Source organism: Candoia aspera, chromosome 1, assembly GCF_035149785.1.
Source record: "Candoia aspera isolate rCanAsp1 chromosome 1, rCanAsp1.hap2, whole genome shotgun sequence".
Classification (NCBI taxonomy): Eukaryota; Metazoa; Chordata; class Lepidosauria; order Squamata; family Boidae; genus Candoia; species Candoia aspera.
In genome coordinates this window covers 74,133,384-74,154,804 of record NC_086153.1, presented here as the reverse complement: position 1 = coordinate 74,154,804, position 21,421 = coordinate 74,133,384, and the positions used below count along the sequence as shown (strand labels likewise).

The 21,421-nt window shown below is 38.7% G+C and overlaps 1 protein-coding gene across 3 annotated transcripts in view; it reads left to right on the top strand.

Moving 5' to 3' along the window:
- Positions 1-469: 469 nt before the first annotated feature.
- DISC1 (DISC1 scaffold protein) overlaps positions 470-21,421 on the top strand; it is a 158,587-nt gene continuing 137,635 nt past the window's right edge. For 2 of the 3 annotated variants that reach the window (XM_063307009.1, XM_063307027.1), the window contains exons 1-3: positions 470-690; positions 16,368-17,264; positions 17,988-18,057. In XM_063307009.1, the coding sequence (XP_063163079.1) occupies positions 16,578-17,264; positions 17,988-18,057 (757 nt within the window). In that variant the 5' untranslated portion in view covers positions 470-690; positions 16,368-16,577. Of the gene's footprint in view, positions 691-16,136; positions 17,265-17,987; positions 18,058-21,421 lie in introns of those variants that run through there. The other variant, XM_063307017.1, reaches the window with a different exon arrangement.

Genomic DNA, 21,421 nt, shown 5'->3' with positions numbered 1-21,421 from the left:
TTACACTTTTTTTTGGGGGGAGGGCTTTAAGTCAGTCTTGACTCCTGGCAACTGCCTGGACAAGTCCCTATATCCCTAATATGTATATAATAATGCTGAATGCAAGACTCTGGACCTGAAAAGTCCCTAGAAATGAAAACTTAAATATAAATAGAAAATGTGTAACTATGCCCAGGCAACAGCTGTCTTACAGAACTATGGCCAGAATGTTTTTGAAGCACGTTAGAATATGTTTTATCAATAAACAAAGGCTTTCAAACCTGGGAGGAATTCCTGTGTGTGATGTGATGATGTACCAAAGATTAATGTGTGATGCTGAGGACCCGAGCGAATCCCCTGTCCCAGGACGGCCAGAAACTCAACAGGAGCAGTCGCCTCCAGCAAAAGAGGATTTCTAGCGGTACAGCTGGAATCCCTGGAGGACGGGGTGCGAATCTCGGGAGCGGCTGCGAGCAGAAAGGGCTCTTCCTCTCCAGCCCCGGCGGAGGCAGATTGGATGGCGCGGCCTCCACCCAGCCTTTGGCAGCCGCCCTGGCCCTTCCCGCCTGCTCCAGCGGATGCGAGCGGTTGTCCAGGGGCGGGGAAGGGGCTGCGGCCGAGCCTGGAATGGCCGGAGCGCGCCAGCTGCGGAGCGTCTGCGGAGCCGGAAAGAAGTTCCAGCGCGCCCCGGCTCGGAGCTGATCCAGCCAGGTGAGGATTTGGGCTTTCCTGGGGTGAAGGGAAGCAGGTGGGCGGCAACCGCGCCGTTGCCTCGCTCCCTCCCGAGCCCCGCCAGGTGTGCGTGGGAAACAAAACCACCATCTCCCCCGACGACCCCGCTGCCTTCCTGGGCCCTCAGCTAGCGCCTGCGCTGGGCGCCGCCTCTCTTTCTCCCGGGGCGGTGAGAACTGCCGAAAACGGGACGCCTCCCTTCGTAGTAACGGCGCGAAGGGGAGGCTGGAGGAAAGCTTTCAGAAGTTTGCTTCGCCACGGTAACTCTACCTCGTCCTCCCCCGGTCGCTCCGCCGCCATCCCCCGTCCCTCCTGCGGCTGGAAGAGCGGCACCAGCGCAACCCTGCCGGGTGTGAAGAAGAGGAGGGAGGATGTTGGGGCAACGTAGACAAGGGCGGCTTGCCCCTTTCTGCCCCGTAGGGCTCCCGGGTCTGCGACAGCTACTGTGGTTTCAGGCAGCCTCGACCAGTAGTTGCTGGTGGAACTGCTCCACCTGTTGGATTTCAGCATTTAAAAGGATTTTAACAGCATTTTATAGGAGCCTGGCAGAGATCAAGGGACAACCTCAGGAAAAGAAATGCCTTGGGGACAATCATTGCATTCTGCACCAATTCATGCAGGAATAAGTCCATCCTAGTTATCCGGGTCTGTCTCCCTTTCTGTTTTAACAGAAAATGTTAAGGTGTGGCTGGTACCAGGGAATGTTTGTGAAAAATAATGAGAGTAGCTTTCATGCCAGGTAAATAGTTGAAAGCCTAACCTGTGAGGCCCTTTCTCTCTCCTCCTCCCCCTCCTCCCCCGCCTTTTGTATGTTAACAGTTGTCATATGAAAAATTTCCCAGAACGTAACGTCTAAGCGTTTCTGAGTCCAGTGCAGTCAACCCAAAAATATCAAGATGCATGAAAGGCTGGCCTGGGCGAACTTTTTATACTCTAATAACTGAACCGTTCAACCTCTTCCTTGTCCTAAATCAGCAACAAGAATAACACCAATTAGCTAAGGGTATAATGAGAATTGTACAGCTAGAAAATATGTCTTACTACCATTCAGAAGGGAATCAAGGATTTAGATGCTTAGAAAAATATTTTTGGTATCTATCTTTTCCTCTATAAAGCTGACTTCAACTTGGAGAGAGCTGTGATTTTAGGTGAGGGAAGTGACACACTAGAGGGAACTAAAATACTTTCCCTAATCCACTTCCGTTGTCTTCACAGCAGTGTCATAAAATTGCTTGTTAGGGAAAAAGAAAGTACAAGATATGAGTCATGGATCTTATACTTCATCTTTGATCTTAGGTCAAGCTAAATCAGACAGGTCTTCAGCTCTCCTTGAGAAAAATATACAGTGCAGATACCATTTCAGACACAGCTTGTGTACTTTTGCCATGTGATCTGGCATACAATTACATCTCTTCTGTCATTGTCAAAAATATTTATCTGGAACACAGAGACAAATTCTGGTCTTCAAAGAAAAATACGTCCATCAGAACTGTTTAAATGATATAATACAGTTTGAATCCATGTTTACTTGGAAAGGTGTCTGACCTGAATCTGTGAAATTACACAATGCAGTTGAATAGGACCTTGATCTTGCAGAGGCCAACTCTACTGATCATGTCAAATTCCTTGGTGAGGTAATCAAGAATTGATTTATATTGTCCTTCGCATTTTTAAAGTAACTAGTTCTTACCCTTGGTTTAAATACTAAATATGTGTTAATTGACTGCCTTGATGAGATCAGTTTTTCTATTGGAAGTGGCAAAAACTAAATCACAAAGCAGTATGTCCATCACAACAAATAGAATAGGGTTAATCAATTTCACAGAGAGTTTTCTGAAAGTGATTGCTGGATGGCTGTAAAATAGCGCCAGTATTTCTGTTCCTTATAGATATATCCATTTTGGGGGGGACTCATGCTAAGCAGTCCATAGAATCGCATTTGGAAAGGTCCTTGTAGGCCATGGAGTCTGGTTGCCTGCTCAGAGCAGGACGTCCAGCTTCCATTTGAATATGTGCAGTGAAGGAGAGCCCACAACTTTTCTGAGTCATCAACCCATTATTTATTTATTTAATTTTTATCCCACCTTTATTATTTTTACTGCCATACAGTTCTTTTCCCCAGACTGCTCACTTGAGGGAATGATATTAAAGACAAAACTGAAATACTTTGGCCACATAATGAGAAGACAGGACAGCCTGGAGAAGGTGCTGATGCTAGGGAGAGTGGAAGGCAAAAGGAAGAGGGGCCGACCAAGGGCAAGATGGATGGATGATATTCTAGAGGCGACGGACTCATCCCTGGGGGAGCTGGGGGTGTTGATGACCGACAGGAAGGTCTGGCGTGGGCTGGCCCATGAAGTCACGAAGAGTCGGAAGCGACTAAACAAATAAACAACAACAACAACAACAAGTTCTTTTCCCCAACATTCAGTAGGAATCTCCTTCCTTTAACTTAAATCCATTAAATCCATCTTAGTTTTCAGTTAGCAACAAACTCTGGTTGTCCAAATTCTAGAACATGGGTCCAAATTCCAAACATTATAGATGAATGACTTGCTTGTAGAAAGCATTCCCTTTCTTATACTCCATCCACTTTGGCTTCCTTGCCCTAAGCCAGCATGGGAGGGATTTTTTCTCCTTCCTACCTATATTTTGTGTCAATGGGCTTCCTCCATTTGGATAAAATTAGGCTGAGGACTACAGGTTGTTTTGTATTGCTGTTAGTGTTGTCTCAATCCTACAGAGGGCATTCTAACCTTAGAATTATGCTGAACTCTGCAGGTTTAATCCTTGGATGAAATTTTCTGTCTTATGATCTTGAACATTTATTTAGCGTATCTCAGTGCAGGAAGCCAAAGCAATCACATGTTATGCTAATTTGGAAAACATAATGATATTCTTATTTAAAAAAAACACCTTTGACACAGCCAGCACAAATTATAGCCAATATCTTTTGAAAATGTCCCCAAACATTTGAGTTTTTACATCTTCCTGTTTGGGTAGTCATGTGAACTATGCTTATTGAGTGAAGAATTCTTCAGATAGTGGATTCTTTACAGCTTGTTTTAAGCATCCTTTCTGTGCTGCTCTTGCAGTTTCATTCATAGTTCCCTCAAGAGTCACAAAGCTTTCATTTTGATGATAATGCCTATACTGTTCCTCTGGAATTAAAAAGTCTCTATCAATAGACTCCTTTGTATCTTCAGTGGAAAATGTTCCAGAAAGTCTGTAAGTCAGACAGTTACTTTATGAAATCTCCATTGTCTTATCTGATTAATAATCTAGTCTGTTTGAATAGTTTTATAACAAGATATTGCTTGGCTCATATTCAAAGGAGTGACTAACAGTGATCCACTGCATTCTAATTTAGAAGTAAATTCTATCGTATTTACTAAGTATTTGTTCCCAAGTAAGTTTGTATAAGTTTGAAACTGAGATAATAGGGTGTTCTAGACAGGCCTTTGTTGTACATTCGATCTGCCTTATTCTCAGGTTGGAGGTGAATTGAGATCCAGACTCAGACCTGTTGGACTTGTACTTTCCCACTGCAATTTCTTCCATATTTCTTCTTGTAACCAGGAATTCACTAAGGTATGAAAGAAGAAGTGACAGAAGCATTTTTAACTTACAGTGTTAGGAGTCCTTTGTTTAGAAGCATACTTCATTCAGATGTATTTACATGTAGCTGAAAAATAAATTACAAATGTTTGTTACTGATAGAAGAATACATGATAATTGTATTTTTATTCTATTTAAAAACTTCCTTTTTCCATCTGAATATTAAATATTTACTCAGGACCTTAAGCCAGCTAGCAGCAAAAAATCAGACGCTTAATGCTTTAAAAGATTCTTATAATTTAAAATAAAAACTGAAACCCAGAAAGAGCAGCATGTTATAATTACAACAACAAAATATGCAAGACATTCAAAAACAGATTAAAAACTACAGGTTAAATATTAAATGCATGCTAAAAAAACAGTCTTTACCAGCTTCTGGAAGGCCACTTATGAGAAGATGACCCAGCAAAATGTGAGTGTTCTCTACAGATGAAGGCAGTAAACGTATCTGTGCTGACTTCAGAGTTTTTGCTTCATCTTCTCAACTTAGATGGACCACTTTTTGGGTTGCTGACTTCTCAGTTTCCCACTTGGTAGTACTGCTGTGTTTTGAAATGAGCCTTTATGACTTGTGATTTGCCAGATCCAGCTCCTTCTCCGCCTCATGAGAAATTTGACCAATATTGATTTTTTGCTATTTATGTGGGGCTGCATTGATTGTGGGGTGGGGGGTAGTTGGATGTTAGATAAAGCATGACTGGTTATCTGTGATCTGGCTCTTGATCTGCATGACGTGCAGGTTTCCCTTAAAGTATCTGAAAGAAAGAATAGCTTTTTGTTAACCTCCGTATAAACTGTGGAAATAGATCGTTATTATTTGCTGTTTACAAATGAAGAACTGAAGCTAAAACCACGGGACATCCTAAGGCTAAGTAGAAAGAACTACTTCACAAATTTTCTACACGGCTTAGGAAAAAAATCCATTTCCCTGGATCATGTATGAGTATTGTGTTGGTTTCTCTTGACTGCATAATTTCCAAACTTGTGTGCAGAAGGCAAAGTAGACACTTGAATAATTGATGTGAATAATGAATAGTAGCATCACTTCCCTCTTACCTGTATAGCTGAGAGGCTTCATGGGAAAAAGCCTTGCGGAGCAGAATTTAGATTCAAGCCCACTAATTCGTCTGCTGGACTGGCTTTCAAAGATAGGTGCTGTTAAAGGGTGATGCCAAATGAATTGTATTTATTGTATTTTATAATAATTGTAATGTGTCTGGTTTTATGAGATTTTAATGTTTATGATTGGAGTTTGATTTTATTGTAAACTGCTCAGAGTCCCTCTCTTGGGGGAGATGGACAGTAATTAAATTTGAGTAATAAATAAATAAATAAATAAAATAAAAAACTTGCTGACATTGACCTTCCCATTGTAAAGGTAGTCATGACTTGGAAAATGATATGACATGCTAGAATGTATAGCAAGAGCTTTCATCAGACTTCTGTTCTTGTGTGGCACTTTTTGAAAAACTGCATACAGACAGCCTCAGAAGAGATGATTGCAAACAAACAACCATAAATAACTGCTGCTAGCTTTTGTGTGTAAGGACAAACAAATAATTAGCTATTGCTTTATTTGTCATGCAGTTCAAGTGAAAGTGGTGGGATAGGAACAAGAGATAAAAGATTTAGAACTGTAGCCGGGCAATGATAAATTCAATACCCTTGACTGGCAATTTATTTTTAAGAACCGCAATATATTTTGAGCTGAATAAATATTGCAAGGGCAGTGAGGCTAATGTTACTTATCTACTCCTCTTAAAAATAGTGAACTGATCCCAATTGGCCCTGCTATGTCTTTCTTGTCCAGATGTCCAAATCTACAGTGTAACCTCAGGGAACCCATATTCTCGTTTAGTAATTCATATCTTTCTGTGAACTTTCTGTAACTTGCTACTTAGGTACTGGGGCAAATTATTTAAACATAAGTAAATAAATCATACTAGCTTGCAACTAAAACATCAGGTCTTTCATAAACATCTAAAAACCTTTTGTCTATGCAGGGAATGTGATGGCGAAGTCTTCTGCACTGTCTCAGTATTCCTTCTTGCCATGATAGATATATCCTCTGAAACAAAAAGGTAGTTGTGATGTTCATAGATTTCTGTTTTGATTCTGTAAGTCTCAAAGACACCTGAATAAGTATAAGTATGTCCGGTATGTAAAACTCCAGACTCCCACTGGGTTAGTAGGCAGTTCTAATAAAGATTGAAACTAAGGCCTGAATGAGGATAGGTACCTTTGGGCTAAAGCTGAATTTTTGACATGGCGCATCCCTTTGAAGCATCCTGGAAACAAAGTAGAACAAAACTTGCTACAGAGCGGGCTTTCTCTCCCAAGTCTTGTGGGAATGGCTAACAGCAAGCATGGGAGATGCTGAAGCAGAGGCTTACTGATATCACTACATAGCAAAATTAAGATTGACTCACCCCAAGTGCCATAACCAGGATTTGGTTACATAATCTGCAGGTGGTGCGATATCTCAGACAGCCTACTCCCCCAAAATATTGGAAGTGTTCACTCTGGCATGTTTTAACATCCTCCCTTCAGTGGTTCACCAGAATACTCCACTCAAGGAAGAACTCAGCTCACGTGGACCAGGTATGAAAGAAACATTGTCCCATTTCTTTTTTGTACTGCCTCTTCTGTAGGGACATTGGCACCACCATTATTGATGCCTTAATACAGAAGTACCAGATGCTCCAGATGATCTTTATGTAAGCTATTTCCTTGCAGATAAAGACTCTAGAACCATATGGAAAGTCACAAAATGTTGTTTGGTAGCCAGCCTGCCATCGTGATTTTTCAGGGAAGAGTAGACACAATGTGAAGATATAAAGGGGTTGCTACTATACTGTATTATTGCATTTTGCATTGACTTTATGTAACCTGTAAAATCTCTTATATTTTTATTATAATTTGAAGCAATGTAATTCGTTTTTGATACAGGCCTGAGACTGTAATAAAGCTTATTGAGTGGGACCAAAAATTTGCTGCCTTTTTGCATTTTGTGGGGTGGTTGAGAAATATTCCAACATGCATATTAAAAGTAGGAATCACAGAATCATGTGTATTAATTGTGTTTCTATAATACCAGTCATGCCCCTAGGAATTTTTAAAGAATTAAAAGATACTTCCAGTCTAGACAAGGACATGAGGAAGATAACTGTGGAGGGGGATGAAAATGAAGGTCAGGATAACAATCGGAAAAATATTGAGTGTTTAGCTATAGTAAAGTGTTGAGTTTGATCGAATTCCATGGGAATAGTGAGTTTGGGGTAAGGATATAAGGGAGATGGCCTCCTGGAGACATTCTAGAAGTTCCAGGCATAAGATGCAGCAAAAATAATGAGTGTTTTGTGACTGATCACCTTAAATAGCTGATAACACTAATATACAAATATTATATAGAAATACACTAATTGTAGGCAAAGAAGTTTGGAGATAAGTGAAGTATCTTTGAAAAATGATGAAGCAGCTCATGAAAGGTGATAAAGGAAAGAAGCTAGTAAAAGATTAAGAATAGAAAATAAGCCATTCTAAGATTTTAAAAGTCATGATATGGCCACAGTAATAAGAAAGGCAAATAATTTTGGTTTTTTTATTTCTGATTTTATATGAACTACATGTTATTATAAATAATATAATTGTAAGATTAAACAGAGAAATTCCTAGATCAAACGGGTGGAAACTTAATGAAGTGTTACTATTAAAAGACAAGATTAAACTTGAAGTATCAACAGGAATTAAAGAGTTTGAGTAATTTAACTTCTGAAGCTTCCTTAACCATAGTATGGGGGGCCCAGTAAAGCATTTATGAGAGGGCTATTTCTTCCTGTTTGATGCTAGAGAGATAAAGTCATGCAGAAACAGAAAGACATAGTATTGAATGATCTAAAACAACTAGAAGCAACTCATAACTCAAATTCAATTTTGAATCCAGAGCAAAAGATAAAAGCAGTATGGAATCAGCTTGATCTAGTGCAGGTAAATGAAACATAAAAATCGAATTTTGCTGTACAGAAATATTTTGGTAGAAAATCAAAGCTTGAGGGCTGACAAAAAACAGAGAGAAGACTACTGTAGTCCAAGTGAGGTATGATGAAGATGCGGACCTGTTGTGCTCCATTGTGACATCTGCACTGGGAGGACATGAGGTGCCGGTACAAGCTGTATTACCAACATTGCTCTAAGAAAGGAATCTAATAAATGACAGAAGGGATTTCTGGTAGCAGTTGGGAAGCATTAGGATAGGACTGATGTTTTGTTCTGGAACTAGGACAAATGGAGTGGTGACAATAATAGAGGCACATTTTGGATATTGTTTACAGTATAATCCAAAGTCTTAATGAAGAAGGCCAACTGAACTGAGTACAGCTTACTTCTAAGTACTCTAAATATGGGTAGAGCTACAATTCCCAATGTGGCATCCTCAAAAATCTCCATTCTTAAATTTTTTTTTCATTATGTGTTTATTTGTGAATTCATATGCCTCCTTCAATATAAAACATCCTGAGTGATACAACAGTTACAATAATGACTAGTATAAAACTTGCAGGAAAACACTGCTCTTATAATCCAATAGAACCAATTAGTTAAAATGAGCTATAAAACATGCTGAAATGTGAGGCTGACAATTTCTTACAGTTTCCAAAGTACAGCATATTACAATCACTCCATATCTGTATGTATGTTCAGAATCAAGTGATGTACATTGTCCAGAACTTCATTTAAAAAGGTCAGTCTCTAGATGTTTAGGAATAGTTTCATAACCTTATGCATATCAGTGTCTTTAATGGCATGTACTTTTATTGGCAAACTCCCATAAGAAATTAACATTGGAATAATCACATAACATTTTAAATACAGTTCAGGTAAATGTGCATGCCATCCATATGATTAACTATCAGGACTATGGATCAAGTCTATTGGAAATTTCTTTTCTGAATTAAGTGTGAAAAGAAACTCTTTCTCAAGAGTATTTAATAGGTATTAGATGATACTGTGAACACATATTTTCCTTCCTTCCAAAGACTTGGGCCAGTTAGCACATTTCAAATGTTAAGTGCAAAAATGGCTGCCAAGGTGGGCATGGCCAGTTATGAAACATCCTTTAACCAGTGGGTAAGCTGGTGAGATGTTCCTGTCCATCTCTTTTAGCCTCTAAGGAAACTATTTCAGCTTTCTTCTGGGCAGGCAGGCAAGTTTTCAGTCAAAGCTTTGGACTATAACTCCCTATGTTTCTTATTTCTAAGAATGCCTTAAGGATATAAGTGAGGCTGAAAAACATGCTTGGAAATAAAGATTTTTGCTTGAGGATGGCACTCTGCTTCATGGCATCTTATGTCCCTATTCTTTTTTTTTTTTAATTACAGGAATCTTTAAAAAAAAAGAGAAAGAGAGAGAGAGAGGTATGCAGCCTAGTAGATGCCAAGGATGTGTTCATAAATCTGTCGGATTTTCAGGGCATCACATGGAGGATTCAGGTCTCCAAAAGTCTGTATATCTGTACACTTAGACCACCATATAATTTTATAGATGACATTCTTGAATAGTTTTCTGTCCTGAAAAACAATCTGGAAGTATTTTCTTAATGATAAAGAGGAGGAGGAGGAGGAGGAGGAGGTGATTAGCATTCTGAGAGAACCAAAGTTTTGGACACAGTCTAGGATTTGAATTTTAATTAATCTGAACTGCCAAACTTAGGGATATTTGACATATTGTCCTTGGTGAATGGTGGTTGCTGTGCTTGTCTTATTCTCATTATGTGCAATCACTACTGAGTTGCTAAGAGAAAATTACTTTCTATTTTGGTAAACTGAATTGTGGTTCCAAATGGACTGTATGTCAGATACTTAATTTGCAATATATTCCCTGGTGAAATTAAAAATTCAGATGGTTGAATCGAAGCCTGCTTCTTAAATTGATTATTGTCAGTGTGTTATCATGCTGCCCATTATCTGCCGGATAAGCCTTCTACTTTGGTAGCAGGGACTTTGACCACAGTGTATTTCTATGTGTGTTGTGGGTGCATTTGTATATATCTGTATATGTATAGGGTATTGGGAACAAAGATTTGTCACTTATCAGATAGAGTGAGATTAAGTGTAGATTCTTAAATGACCCATCATAATGGTGAGCCATACAGGCAAGCACATTCTACCAGGCAGACATTTCTTTATTCATATTAATATTGCCTCTTAAGCTCTGTCAAAACAATTTGTTCAGGGGTAGAGATACTTGAGAGATTTTGAATTTGACTATAACAACTCTCTGAAATAAGAGCCCCCAATGGGCTTTGTGAAAAATAGCAGCTAAAATAGAAAATAAAATAGGAAGTTGAACCCTTAAATTATTTTATATCAGGGTGGAGTTGGGAGTCAAAGCAGGATACAACAGAGACTGGAGTATCATTATCTCCCAGTAAAACCAAAACAAAAAGCCCTTCAGGGTTTTTCCTTCATAAACCAGAATTTAAGAACACCTAATTTGTCAAGGAGATTATCTGGGGTTGCTGTATAGAGAATTGAGGATTTCCAGTGTGATTCCTGATGGATCCAAGTAGTCTTAAAGCATTAGTGTTTTTACCATATTTTAATAATCCATGGGAAGTTCCAAACCATTGATCTGAACATCTACAGTTTAGCATGTTTGGTACCATTAAGTTGGGTTGACTCTGGTAAGTTTATGGATAATTGCTTTCCATCTTGGCTTCTTCTCATGACATTCCAGTCATCTTTTTGATCCTGTCCCTCAAGCTTATTCACTGTGTTACCATTGTCCAGCTTAATCATTTTTCTAATCCATTACCTGTTTCAGCATATGCCCAGAGTATGTTTCTACTTGCTGATCATTGCCACAAGGGATCACTCAGCCTTTTTTTGGTCCAAGATAGATTTACTGATACTCTCAAAATCTATCATAGCCTTAGCTTAGTAATCAAATCTTTAATGCAAATGCATCTGATTTTCTCTCACTATTTCTTAGGGTCCAGATTTCACAAAAATACTTTGACACTAGAAAGACCATTTCATTAACCATTCTGATTTTTCTTATAACTAAAAGTATTTATCCTTCATGATCTAGTCTAAATTTGTCGTGACAATTTTTCTAGCAGCAATTTCCTTTCTGCTCCTGTGGCACATTTTGTCTTTATTCTTGAATCAAAGAAAAGTATCTACAACTTTTGCATCTTCACTAACAACTATAAATTCACAAAGTTGTTTGATATTACCACTGTTTTCTTAGAGTTTAACATGAGCCCAGATTATTCACTTACCATTTTTATTCTAACAATGAGCTCTTCTTTACTCTTGGCTAACAAAATAGCACCATCTGCATATCTCAAATCATTCCTAATTTCAGTCTCCAATTTTGATTTCCAGCTACAGTATACTTTTCCCCCCAGCTTTTCATTCCTATAACATACTCGCTGTATACATTAAGCACATGTGAGGAGTCTCGCTCCTTTTCCAATTCCAAACCACTCTTTTTTACTAATTTAGTTCATATAGTAGTTCTTTGTTCATTATAAAGATTCCTCAGAAAAATAATTAGATGTTTTGGTGTATGAAGTAGTTTTGCAAAGTTACTGTATGTTGTTGTTTTATTTGATATACAGATTCAATTTAATTATGAAAAGTAGATAACATATTTATTTCTTGCCTAACCTTAATTCCAACAAAATCATTAGTTTTGTTTATGGGAGGAGGGAAGTCACAAACATTCATTTATGTTTTAGGGGGATCGGTACTGCGAAGTTTGACAACCCCTGGTGTAATTTATTTGATTCTGATGCTGCTCATTGGGTGATTGTATAGAATCTGCACTTATATTGCTTGAAGCAGATGTTGACCACAAGCAAAGAGTTGTCATTGCAAATTTGATTAACTTATATCCTGAATTACTGTGTTCATCCAGTTCAGTTTCCTATGATTCCAGGTTCCTCTAGTTCTCCAAAAGTTGCATTCTAGTCACCTGTTTAAGTCACCTATTTGGCTCATTTAAGTGTTGCAACCAGGTCTGTACAATTTTATTGAGAGAAATAGTTCGCAGTTGACTTCTTTTGCATTTGATTTTGGAGCTCCTTTTCCCAGGTGAATTGGCATCCATCTCTGCAGAGCCCCACCTGCCCTTACACCTGTTGTGAATTACTTTTAGCTCCCTCCTTTCCTTAATGATAAGGATAACTCTACCAGGAGTTCCTGTTCCTGGCAGCATTACTCTCAGAGTCAGCGAAGCTTTTCACTGACTGCCTTGGGAAGGTACCAAGCCTTCCCACCACATCAGGACGTAATCTCTGGAAAGGATCTGCACTTCAAACTTGAACATTTATTTCCTAATTATATCTGAAGGAGTCTGATAGCACCTTTTCTGACTAACACATTTTATTAAAAGGTATAAGCTTTTGTGAGCTGCAACACACTTCATCAGATGCATCACAAAAGCTTATGCCTTTTAACAAAATGTGTTAGTTGAAAAAGGTACGATAAGATTTCTCCTGACTTTTTTGGCTATTGTAACTCTTACAATTTCTAATCATATCTCTAATTCTATGTTAGTGTATGGTATTTCCTTCCAAAAAGTTTAGTGTGCATTTTGTTTTGGTCTCTTTTTCCTGGTACATATAATATTTTGTTAAAAAGAATAGCAGCTGTTGGTCAGCATATTGAAAAAGGAGCTGAGACCTGTGCATGCTCTTTGTGAGCAAACGCCAACCAATTCCTTATACCCTATGGATCAGTGTTTCTCAACCGTGGCAACTTTAAGATGTGTGGACTTCAACTCCCAGAATTCCCCAGCCAGCTATGTTGGCTGGGAATTCTGGGAGTTGGAGTCCACACATCTTAAAGTTGCCACGGTTGAGAAGCACTGCTATAGATTATTAGGACTATGAGGAAGGGACAATATATCTGGTACTCTGGAAAGTGGGCCATACTGAATTTGTAAAATCTTGTGTCTTATTCTGAGAAATGGTAGAAAAACTGCATTTGTTAATATATGTTGTAGTAAGTAAAGCTGATGTGATTTAGCGATTTATTTGAAAATTCCAGCTGTTCACAGAGGTAAACCAAATTGTTCTTTTCTTGTGATAAACTGGTCTTCCAGATCCCTGTATGCATTGCTCATGTCTCTGATGCCATTCATTTTTCTATTATTATTAGGAATCCTTTATCTCCAGTCTACCTTACTTCTACTCCACAGCTCTTACTTTATTAAGAACTATTTGTTGAACTAATGTTAGTGGATATTTCAGCAATCTGATAGAAGGGTTGGGCATAATTTAGTTATGTTAATTATGTATTTAAAAATGAATAGCTCACAGATACTCTAATGAGTGGCATTGTTTATGTATTTTCTTTGCACTGAAATAGTAAATGAAACAATAAAAGTATACTATCACTGTACAAATAGTTACGTTTTAGCTGTTTGTAAATCCTGTATGCATTTGTGTTTAGAAAATGGAAAGAAATTTGGAAGAACATGAGGATTCTAGCATTAAAAATGTAGACAACACAAGAATGAAATTTGTCCATTCTTTTTATTGGGCTCTAGATAAGAGCTACTTCAAATATAAACATTTAATTTATAGTTCACCCTTCCTCCGTGGAGCTCAACATAACTTATATAGCCTTTTCCCAAGTGCTCTTCTGTCAAAGTGCTATCAGCCCAGATCTGTTGCATCTTGTGTCTTCACCGTATGGCCTGCATTGCTGCTGTTGTAGAAACCAGCAGGTTTGGGCAAATCAATCAGCACTGAACCTCTGACAACTCTCTGCTTGTTTCCAAAGATTTCAGTGTTTAATGTTGTGCTTAAATTCCATGGAAACAGGGGAACAAACTGGGAAGAAATGATTAGAGGATGAATGCATTTCAGTGTTTCATGCCAGTTCCTGGTGTAGATGCTGTTTCTCACTAAAGTCTTGAATTCTGTTATGTATTTAGAGGTCAGTACAATAAAATGAGCCTACAATTAAAACCAAAACATTCAATTGGCCTGCTTACACTAAAGCTAATTACAGCAGATGGTATCTTCTGGGAATAGGAAACTTACAGAAGGATCTTTCCTCTAGTTACAGTATGGTGAATAACATGAAGCCACTTACCAGCTGGTGTTTCTCCTGCTTCCAAAATATCCAGTGTCATTGCTTTCTGAATGTGCAGGTTGCTATTATAGCAGCCATTAGGACATGATTCAAGGGAACCTAAATTAAAGGAGCAAAGGATTTTTCAGGCTAGGATAAAGGGATGAATTCTTATATTTTACAGACATGAAGGAAAGTACTGCTGCAATTGTTTAATTTCCTTTTGGTGTATGTGATCTTAAAAACAACTCTGAACTAGTATAACACCGGTCTTTGGAACAACATCTGTATATTGACTCATAGTAAGCCTGCATTTGAATTTATTGAATGAATTCATTCATTCATTTGCTGACTTCATTCTATAACTTGACTCTGAAGTTCTCTTAATGGGAATTTTAGTTTAATGGGATGGTGTTTATATTTGACAGTAGATAGTATCCAGCAAGCCTGCCTATCTCTTAATGGAGTCATGTGGTAAGGGATGTTTCTATAGCACCAAGCATTTGAAAATCAGGAAGGACTGTGCAAAGTTGAGGAAAAGATACTTTAAAAAAATTAGATACATGACCATGTTTTTCCCTTTTCTATTACAGCCACAAAAGGAAAGTGGAGATGACTCATGTTTGTAAGAAGTTCATTGTTTGCTGCTTCTTTTTTTATCCCGCCTTTATTATTTTTATAAATAACTCAAGGCGGGGAACATACCTAATACTCCTTCCTCCTCCTATTTTCCCCACAACAACAACCCTGTGAGGTGGGTTGGGCTGAGAGAGAATGACTGGCCCAAGGTCACCCAGCTGGCTTTCACGCCTAAGGTGGGACTAGAACTCTCGGTCTCCTGGTTGTTAGCCCGTTGCCGTAACCACTAGACCAAACTGGCTTAGAGGCATTTCATCCAAGTAATATGACAAGGAATATTGTCAAAATGGTAGGAATTATAGAAGTGGCTGCAGTTGGAGGAATGCCTGGACAAGTCCCTGCAGTTTTCTTGGCAAGGTTTTTTCAGAAGTGGCTTGCCACTGCCTCCTTACTAGGGCTGAGAGAGAGTGACTGGCCCAGGGTCACCCAGCTGGCTTTGTGCCTAAGGTGGCACTAGAACTCAAGAGTCTCCTGGTTTCTAGCCTGGTGCCTTAACTACTATGCTAATACCATGCTTTACATATAACAAAATAGATCGTGTGGATAATTCTTCAATTTACAATCCAAAAACGTCAGTCAGAATATTACAGGGCTTGCTATCAATCTCTTTAAACTCATTATTTCAGATCTTTATTTTGCCCTATAGCTTCTATTATATGTAGGACAGAGTTAGGATAAAATTGTTGTTCAGACTATTTAGAATTAGTTTCATTGGTTCTTTGCCTGCCACGTTGTTTTTCTAAGTTCCATTTGCAGTGCATGATAAGAGGCAGCAAAAAAACATATGCACATCTGTTGATATGCTTGATAATGGTACAAATGAATTATGAACAGAAATGTGAACAATTGAAAATTGAAAATTCTGGGGAAAAACATGGCATAATCCATTAGAACAAGGAGACATAACTTCTGCCAGGCTGAGGGCTAACCATGGTCTTTAAGTGATATGCTAGGGGCCAAATCCCCAAAAGTAGTGGGTGAGACCAGAGCAAGTACTACATTTTATTTGGCTTTATATATAATTAAAAATAAAAATAGTTAACATTATTATTGGCAAGGCCTGTTTTTTAATAATTTCCCCTTTCCATCTCATTAAAATTTACATTTTGTCAATTACTAATTTTGAAGTCTCTATAACCCCAGGACCTCAGTTCTCTGGCCCTGCTTTTGTAGAAACAGAATATGAGAAGATATAAATGCATGCGGTTCCACTGGGTATTGTGTGACTTTTTCAAGTTAGCAACTGGTTTCAAAGGCTGCCCTCTTATGTGGCAAAATACATTTGTGACCATTTGCCCACTCTGTTTATTTTAGAGATCCAAGATTTTTCATCGCCTGCAGGTTCTTAGGAGAAGGTGGCAAAGGGTCCTGCAAGAAAGAGAATTTCATCCTCCTCCTGACAGTGAACCATTCAGCTCAATTGGGCTGAGCACTGAAGCACAGCACACAATGAGGAACTGAAGTCCTGTTCTTTGAAGATACAGTGTGAAACTGTCTTGGGATTGCTGCCAGAAATGCAACAGAATGTCTCAGGCCAATGCAGCAGTCTTATCTGATTCTCTAGATGTCCCACCTGCGCGTAGTTTATCTGCGTGGCCAGGCAAGTTGCTCGACCCTATGGAGGAGACTTCTGAGGGTGCTAGTCCACAGAGGAAAGGAGGATTACGTCTGTATCAGGAGGAAGAGAACAACAACCAGGAGCCTGAAAGCAAAGAAACTTCCTATGGCATTTCCTGCCTTCAGGATTCCTTTCATTCAAATTTTAGTTTCATCCAGCTCTCACTAAATTCAGCCTCTGAAGCAAGTGACACTGCAGGTGCATCAGGAGGTAGGGAACCTATAGAAACTACGCAGCTATGTGGAGTAGAGAAAGCAGAAAATATTAATGTTCGTGTACCTGGAGAAGGCCAAAGAATTTCACGAACAGAAGTGTGGGCTTCATGTAACTCTCTGTATGATGAAGTTTGTACCTCTCCCTGGGAAGCTGCAGAGAGCGACAGTTTGCCGGACTGTGGGAGGCTCTCCCCTTTCCATGCAAATAACGCATCCTCCTGTTCCACGGATTCTTTAGATGCAACATCTGCTGATTCTTCGGTGACTTCAGGCTATGAGAGTTGTGGCATTGCTGGTGACCACAGCTGGGATTTTCTGATGAAGGAGTACGAACCAGTATTACAGGAATGTTTGATGGACAATCGACATTTAATAAAGGTTAGAGTTCTCTTTGTGCCTATTTTGTGTGATAGAATTTTAAACAGACATATACATTCAGTGTAAAGCATGCAATAGCTGTTGTAATGCTTATTTTGGGGGGTGTTTCTACTGGGGATTGGAGAAGATGGTTATGAAAATCTTGTTGGTTGGTTATAATTAGTAAGCAAAGTAAGTTCTCTAATGCCTCCTTGACTTGTCTTCCAAATATCTTGAGCCTTTCTACCCTTCTTCTGCCAATAGTTTACAATATCTGCTGCCCTTCAACTTCCTGTTAGTCTTCTCCCAGACTCCTTGCTGTATATTTTCCTCCATTGCTTTTGGATCTCACCTGCCCAGCCATTCAGAAGGCTGCCTCTGCTGCTGGTGAGCCCTCCTTGAATGGTGTTACTACCTTTTGACTTAAGATTTCCTGGTTGAAGCCTGCAAGTCTCAAGATGGGTAAAATAAGCAGTTTGCCCTATTTTTTTTCCCAATTTCTGAATAGTGGGAAACTTGTTTGATTTTTGCACCTTCATATAAATATATTATATTATGTCTATTCTGTGTGCTCTTGAAACCTGTGTGATGACTGTACAATACAGAAATGTCCTCAGAAATGAGTGGGCCAAGTGGGATGAAATCAAAGCCTTTGAACTGTTACAATCAGATATGCAATGTTTAGGTCACAGTTTTTCAAAGCAACTTATAGGAATATTGCTCATGATCTTTTAATTAATACAGATAAAATCCTTAATGAGGAAACTTCAGAAGCTTCAGGAGAAAGCAGTAGCTGAAGATGACTATGAGAAAGGTATGTTTCTGTCAACCAGTCGCTGCTTTAAATTGTTGTGGATGGGCAAAGCCCAGGATTCACCTCACAGCTCAGACTGGTTTACAATAAATTTTTATTCGCACAACAGTTATTGAAGGTAAGTTAAAGAAGAAAATGACTTCTCTATTCCAGTGTCACCTAAGTCTAAATTCTCTGTGCCTCAGAAGTAAGATCCTTAGTATGTGAAAAACATTTTTTAAATCACATCGAAGTTATTCCATCTTACAAGTACACATGTCACATTTTTACTTGTATTGTATTTATTGTATTTATAACTATTCTGGTTTTAATTCTATTTTATTGTAAACTGCCCAGAGCCCCTCCTTGGGAGGGAGATGGGCAGTGATAAAGTTTGATAAATAAAAAATAAATTTATAGTGGATTTGAATTAATTAAACCCGGTTTTGGAATTAAGAGCCAATAAGGGGCAGGGGTGGATGGGGGACCTTACACTTGTCCGTGATTTCTGTGGTCCAAAAATCACCCGCTTCCTATATGGCCTTTCTTTATTTTAAAAAGCATGTCTGGGTTCTGTGTGTGCTAATCACAATATGACAGCTGAAGGTAGTACCTAAAGGCACACCTGCACTTTACAATGGGACAATCTGGCAGTGGGAAGGAAAGGCAGACATCCATTTCTGCCCTCAAAAAATAGTTGCTGTCGTGTTCTGGCAATGGGACCATCTGGCAGTGTGGATAAGCCATAAGTCTCATGCAAGCCTAAAGGCTACTGGTATTAGAACCATAGTTGGTGTACTTGCAGATCTTTAAAGGAACACTTGGAATAACTTAGATTCTGATTACTTTCCTAATAATACTTACAATCTAGATGAGTGAGAAATTCAAAAAGGGTAGATTTCTTTCCCTCTCCTCAGCTCCTCCTATCTCTAGATCTACATCCATGTCTGTCAGTGCTACCATGAGACCATAGTGTTCCCTTGACCCTTTGGGAGGGTGTTGGTTTTCTTTATTTTTCAATGACAGTTGTTTGCATTCAGGAGCCTCATCTCTGTCTAAAGAGCCATGTAAACAAATGGCTGTATCTAATCCTAGTGTCTATTTGGAGCAGAATTATGTATAATTTCCAGAATTATTTTTGGTGCTTTATTTTTCCTGTGTCCAAGACTGACAGATGTGTTAATATTCTGACATTAAATTTTTATGCATCATTTTATTGGAATGTACACTACTTGAAGCACCATTAATGGCTAGTTTTTCTTAACTTTTTAACTCCTTAATTTACTTCTTTCTTTTTCCTCCCTTCTCCTAATCCTGCTCCCACTTTTTGTGACTGTTTTTGGATATTCTGCTTCAGGTGAACAGAGTTCCCAAAATCTTTTGTGAAATCCACACTGTTTGTTTTCAAGAGTAAGTGCTTTTTTTTTTAAACAGAACGGAATGAAGAATTAAAATGTTGCATTACTTTCCGTATTGTCTGAACTTCCTTAAAAAAATTGGTTAAACGTTTAACAAGTTTGTTTAAAATAGCAAAGTCACACTTGGAAGAAAAATTGTTTGTTCAATTAAATAAGGTATGAATGGATCACTTGTCATCACCCTTTTGTGCAAACTGCCTCACGTCGACATAATTACCTCTTACCTTTCTTGAAGGGCAACTCAGTATATAAAATCAGTATATATACCCTTGCTATATTTAGAAAATCCGTCAGATTTGTTTTACAAAATGGGCAGAAGGAAGCTCTATTTTCCTTCTTTTGGTAAATATTCATTTCTTTAACAGACTAAATGCTACTTAGAAGTTTTCTACCAGCATTTGCACATCTTCACATTTCTCCATCTGTTCTCCATCTTTAAGAAACATTCTATGAAGATACAGCAGTTCATCTTCTTGCTCTGATATTTTGCGATTTATGTAAAATTTGCAATCATTCACTCTTATTTTTCATATCAAGCACAACTACCTTTGTCTCTGATAACATTAATTTTCAGATACATGCTCCTTGTTTTATCACAGACTCTAATATTTTTTGCAGATCATTCACATTCTTAGCCAACAACATACTGCATATAAAATATGCACACCTTCTCGTCTCCAGTCAACATACCTCTATAACATCACCACAAGTATTCATTATAAAGTTACCCATAAATATATTAAACAACCAAGGGACATCACATATTTTTGCTTTACCCTGTGTTCAGGGCTGAACACTGGCAGCTCCTACAGACTCACCATTCTTCAACATTCTTATGGCTTTTATGACTTCCTTTTCTTTCTTTTCTTCATGAGCACTAATATTTATAGCATTTATTCCTAGTCTACTCTTAGATATATCAGTATTATTTCCTACAAAATTCTGAAATGCTCCTTCCAGCATCCTCTCACTTCAGTTCCATCCCAAATAATTCCCTGTTCTTCTTAGGACATAGTTGCTTGAACTGCTGTTTTTGTAGTAATAGATCATGAATAGAATACATAAAAGGGTCTTTTGTGTGTTTGTTAAAAAGCCTGGTTAAAGGTCTCTTAGCTTCAAGGCAAGCTAAGTCAGACCAATGCTGTGTGTGAAAAAAACAGTCTCTGGTCTTTGGAGCTGTGGCTGCTATAACAGCAGGTTAAAGTAGTTGGATTACATTAGAGTGATGGCTTGAAATTGGCTCCCCAGAGCAGGTGACAGGTGTGAAGTAAATCTGATGAGCTGGCTCCAATTTTAGAAATCATTTCTCCCTTTTGGGGTGACCACTTCATTTTGATAGGGCAAAGGTCATCTTCCTCCATGATAATAGAGGTCAAATCAAGAAATAGTATATCAGAAATTTGAATAAATAAAATTTGTTTTTTATTTTTTTTTATTTATTAAAGAGATTTATATGGCTGCCCAACTCACTCATGGTGACTCCAGGCAGCTTACAGAAATAAAACCCCAAATATGAAACCCATTACACCCCCACCCCCTGGCAGCAACAATACATTCAAACAAACTACTTGATGGGCTCTGCATCAACCTGGGATCCCTAGGCCTCCTGGCAAAACCATGTCTTTGGGGCCTTTCGGAAGACTATTAGGGTGGGGGGCCAATCTTATCCTTGTGGGGATGATGTTCCAAAGGGAGGGAGCCACCACAGAGAAGACCCTTCTTGGTCCCACTAGATGGGCCTCCTTAATGGGGGAGACTTTTACCCCACCTCCCTGATCTGGTGGTTGGGTAGATGTAACTGGGAAAAGGTGATCCTTCAAATAACCTGGCCCCAAGCCATGTAGAGCTTTAAAGGTGATAACCAGCAGCTTGAATTGGACTCAGAAGCAAATCGGCAACCAATGTAGCTCCTGCAAGAGAGGTGACACATGTGCAAATCTGGACCTGCACAAAATCATGTGGGCTGC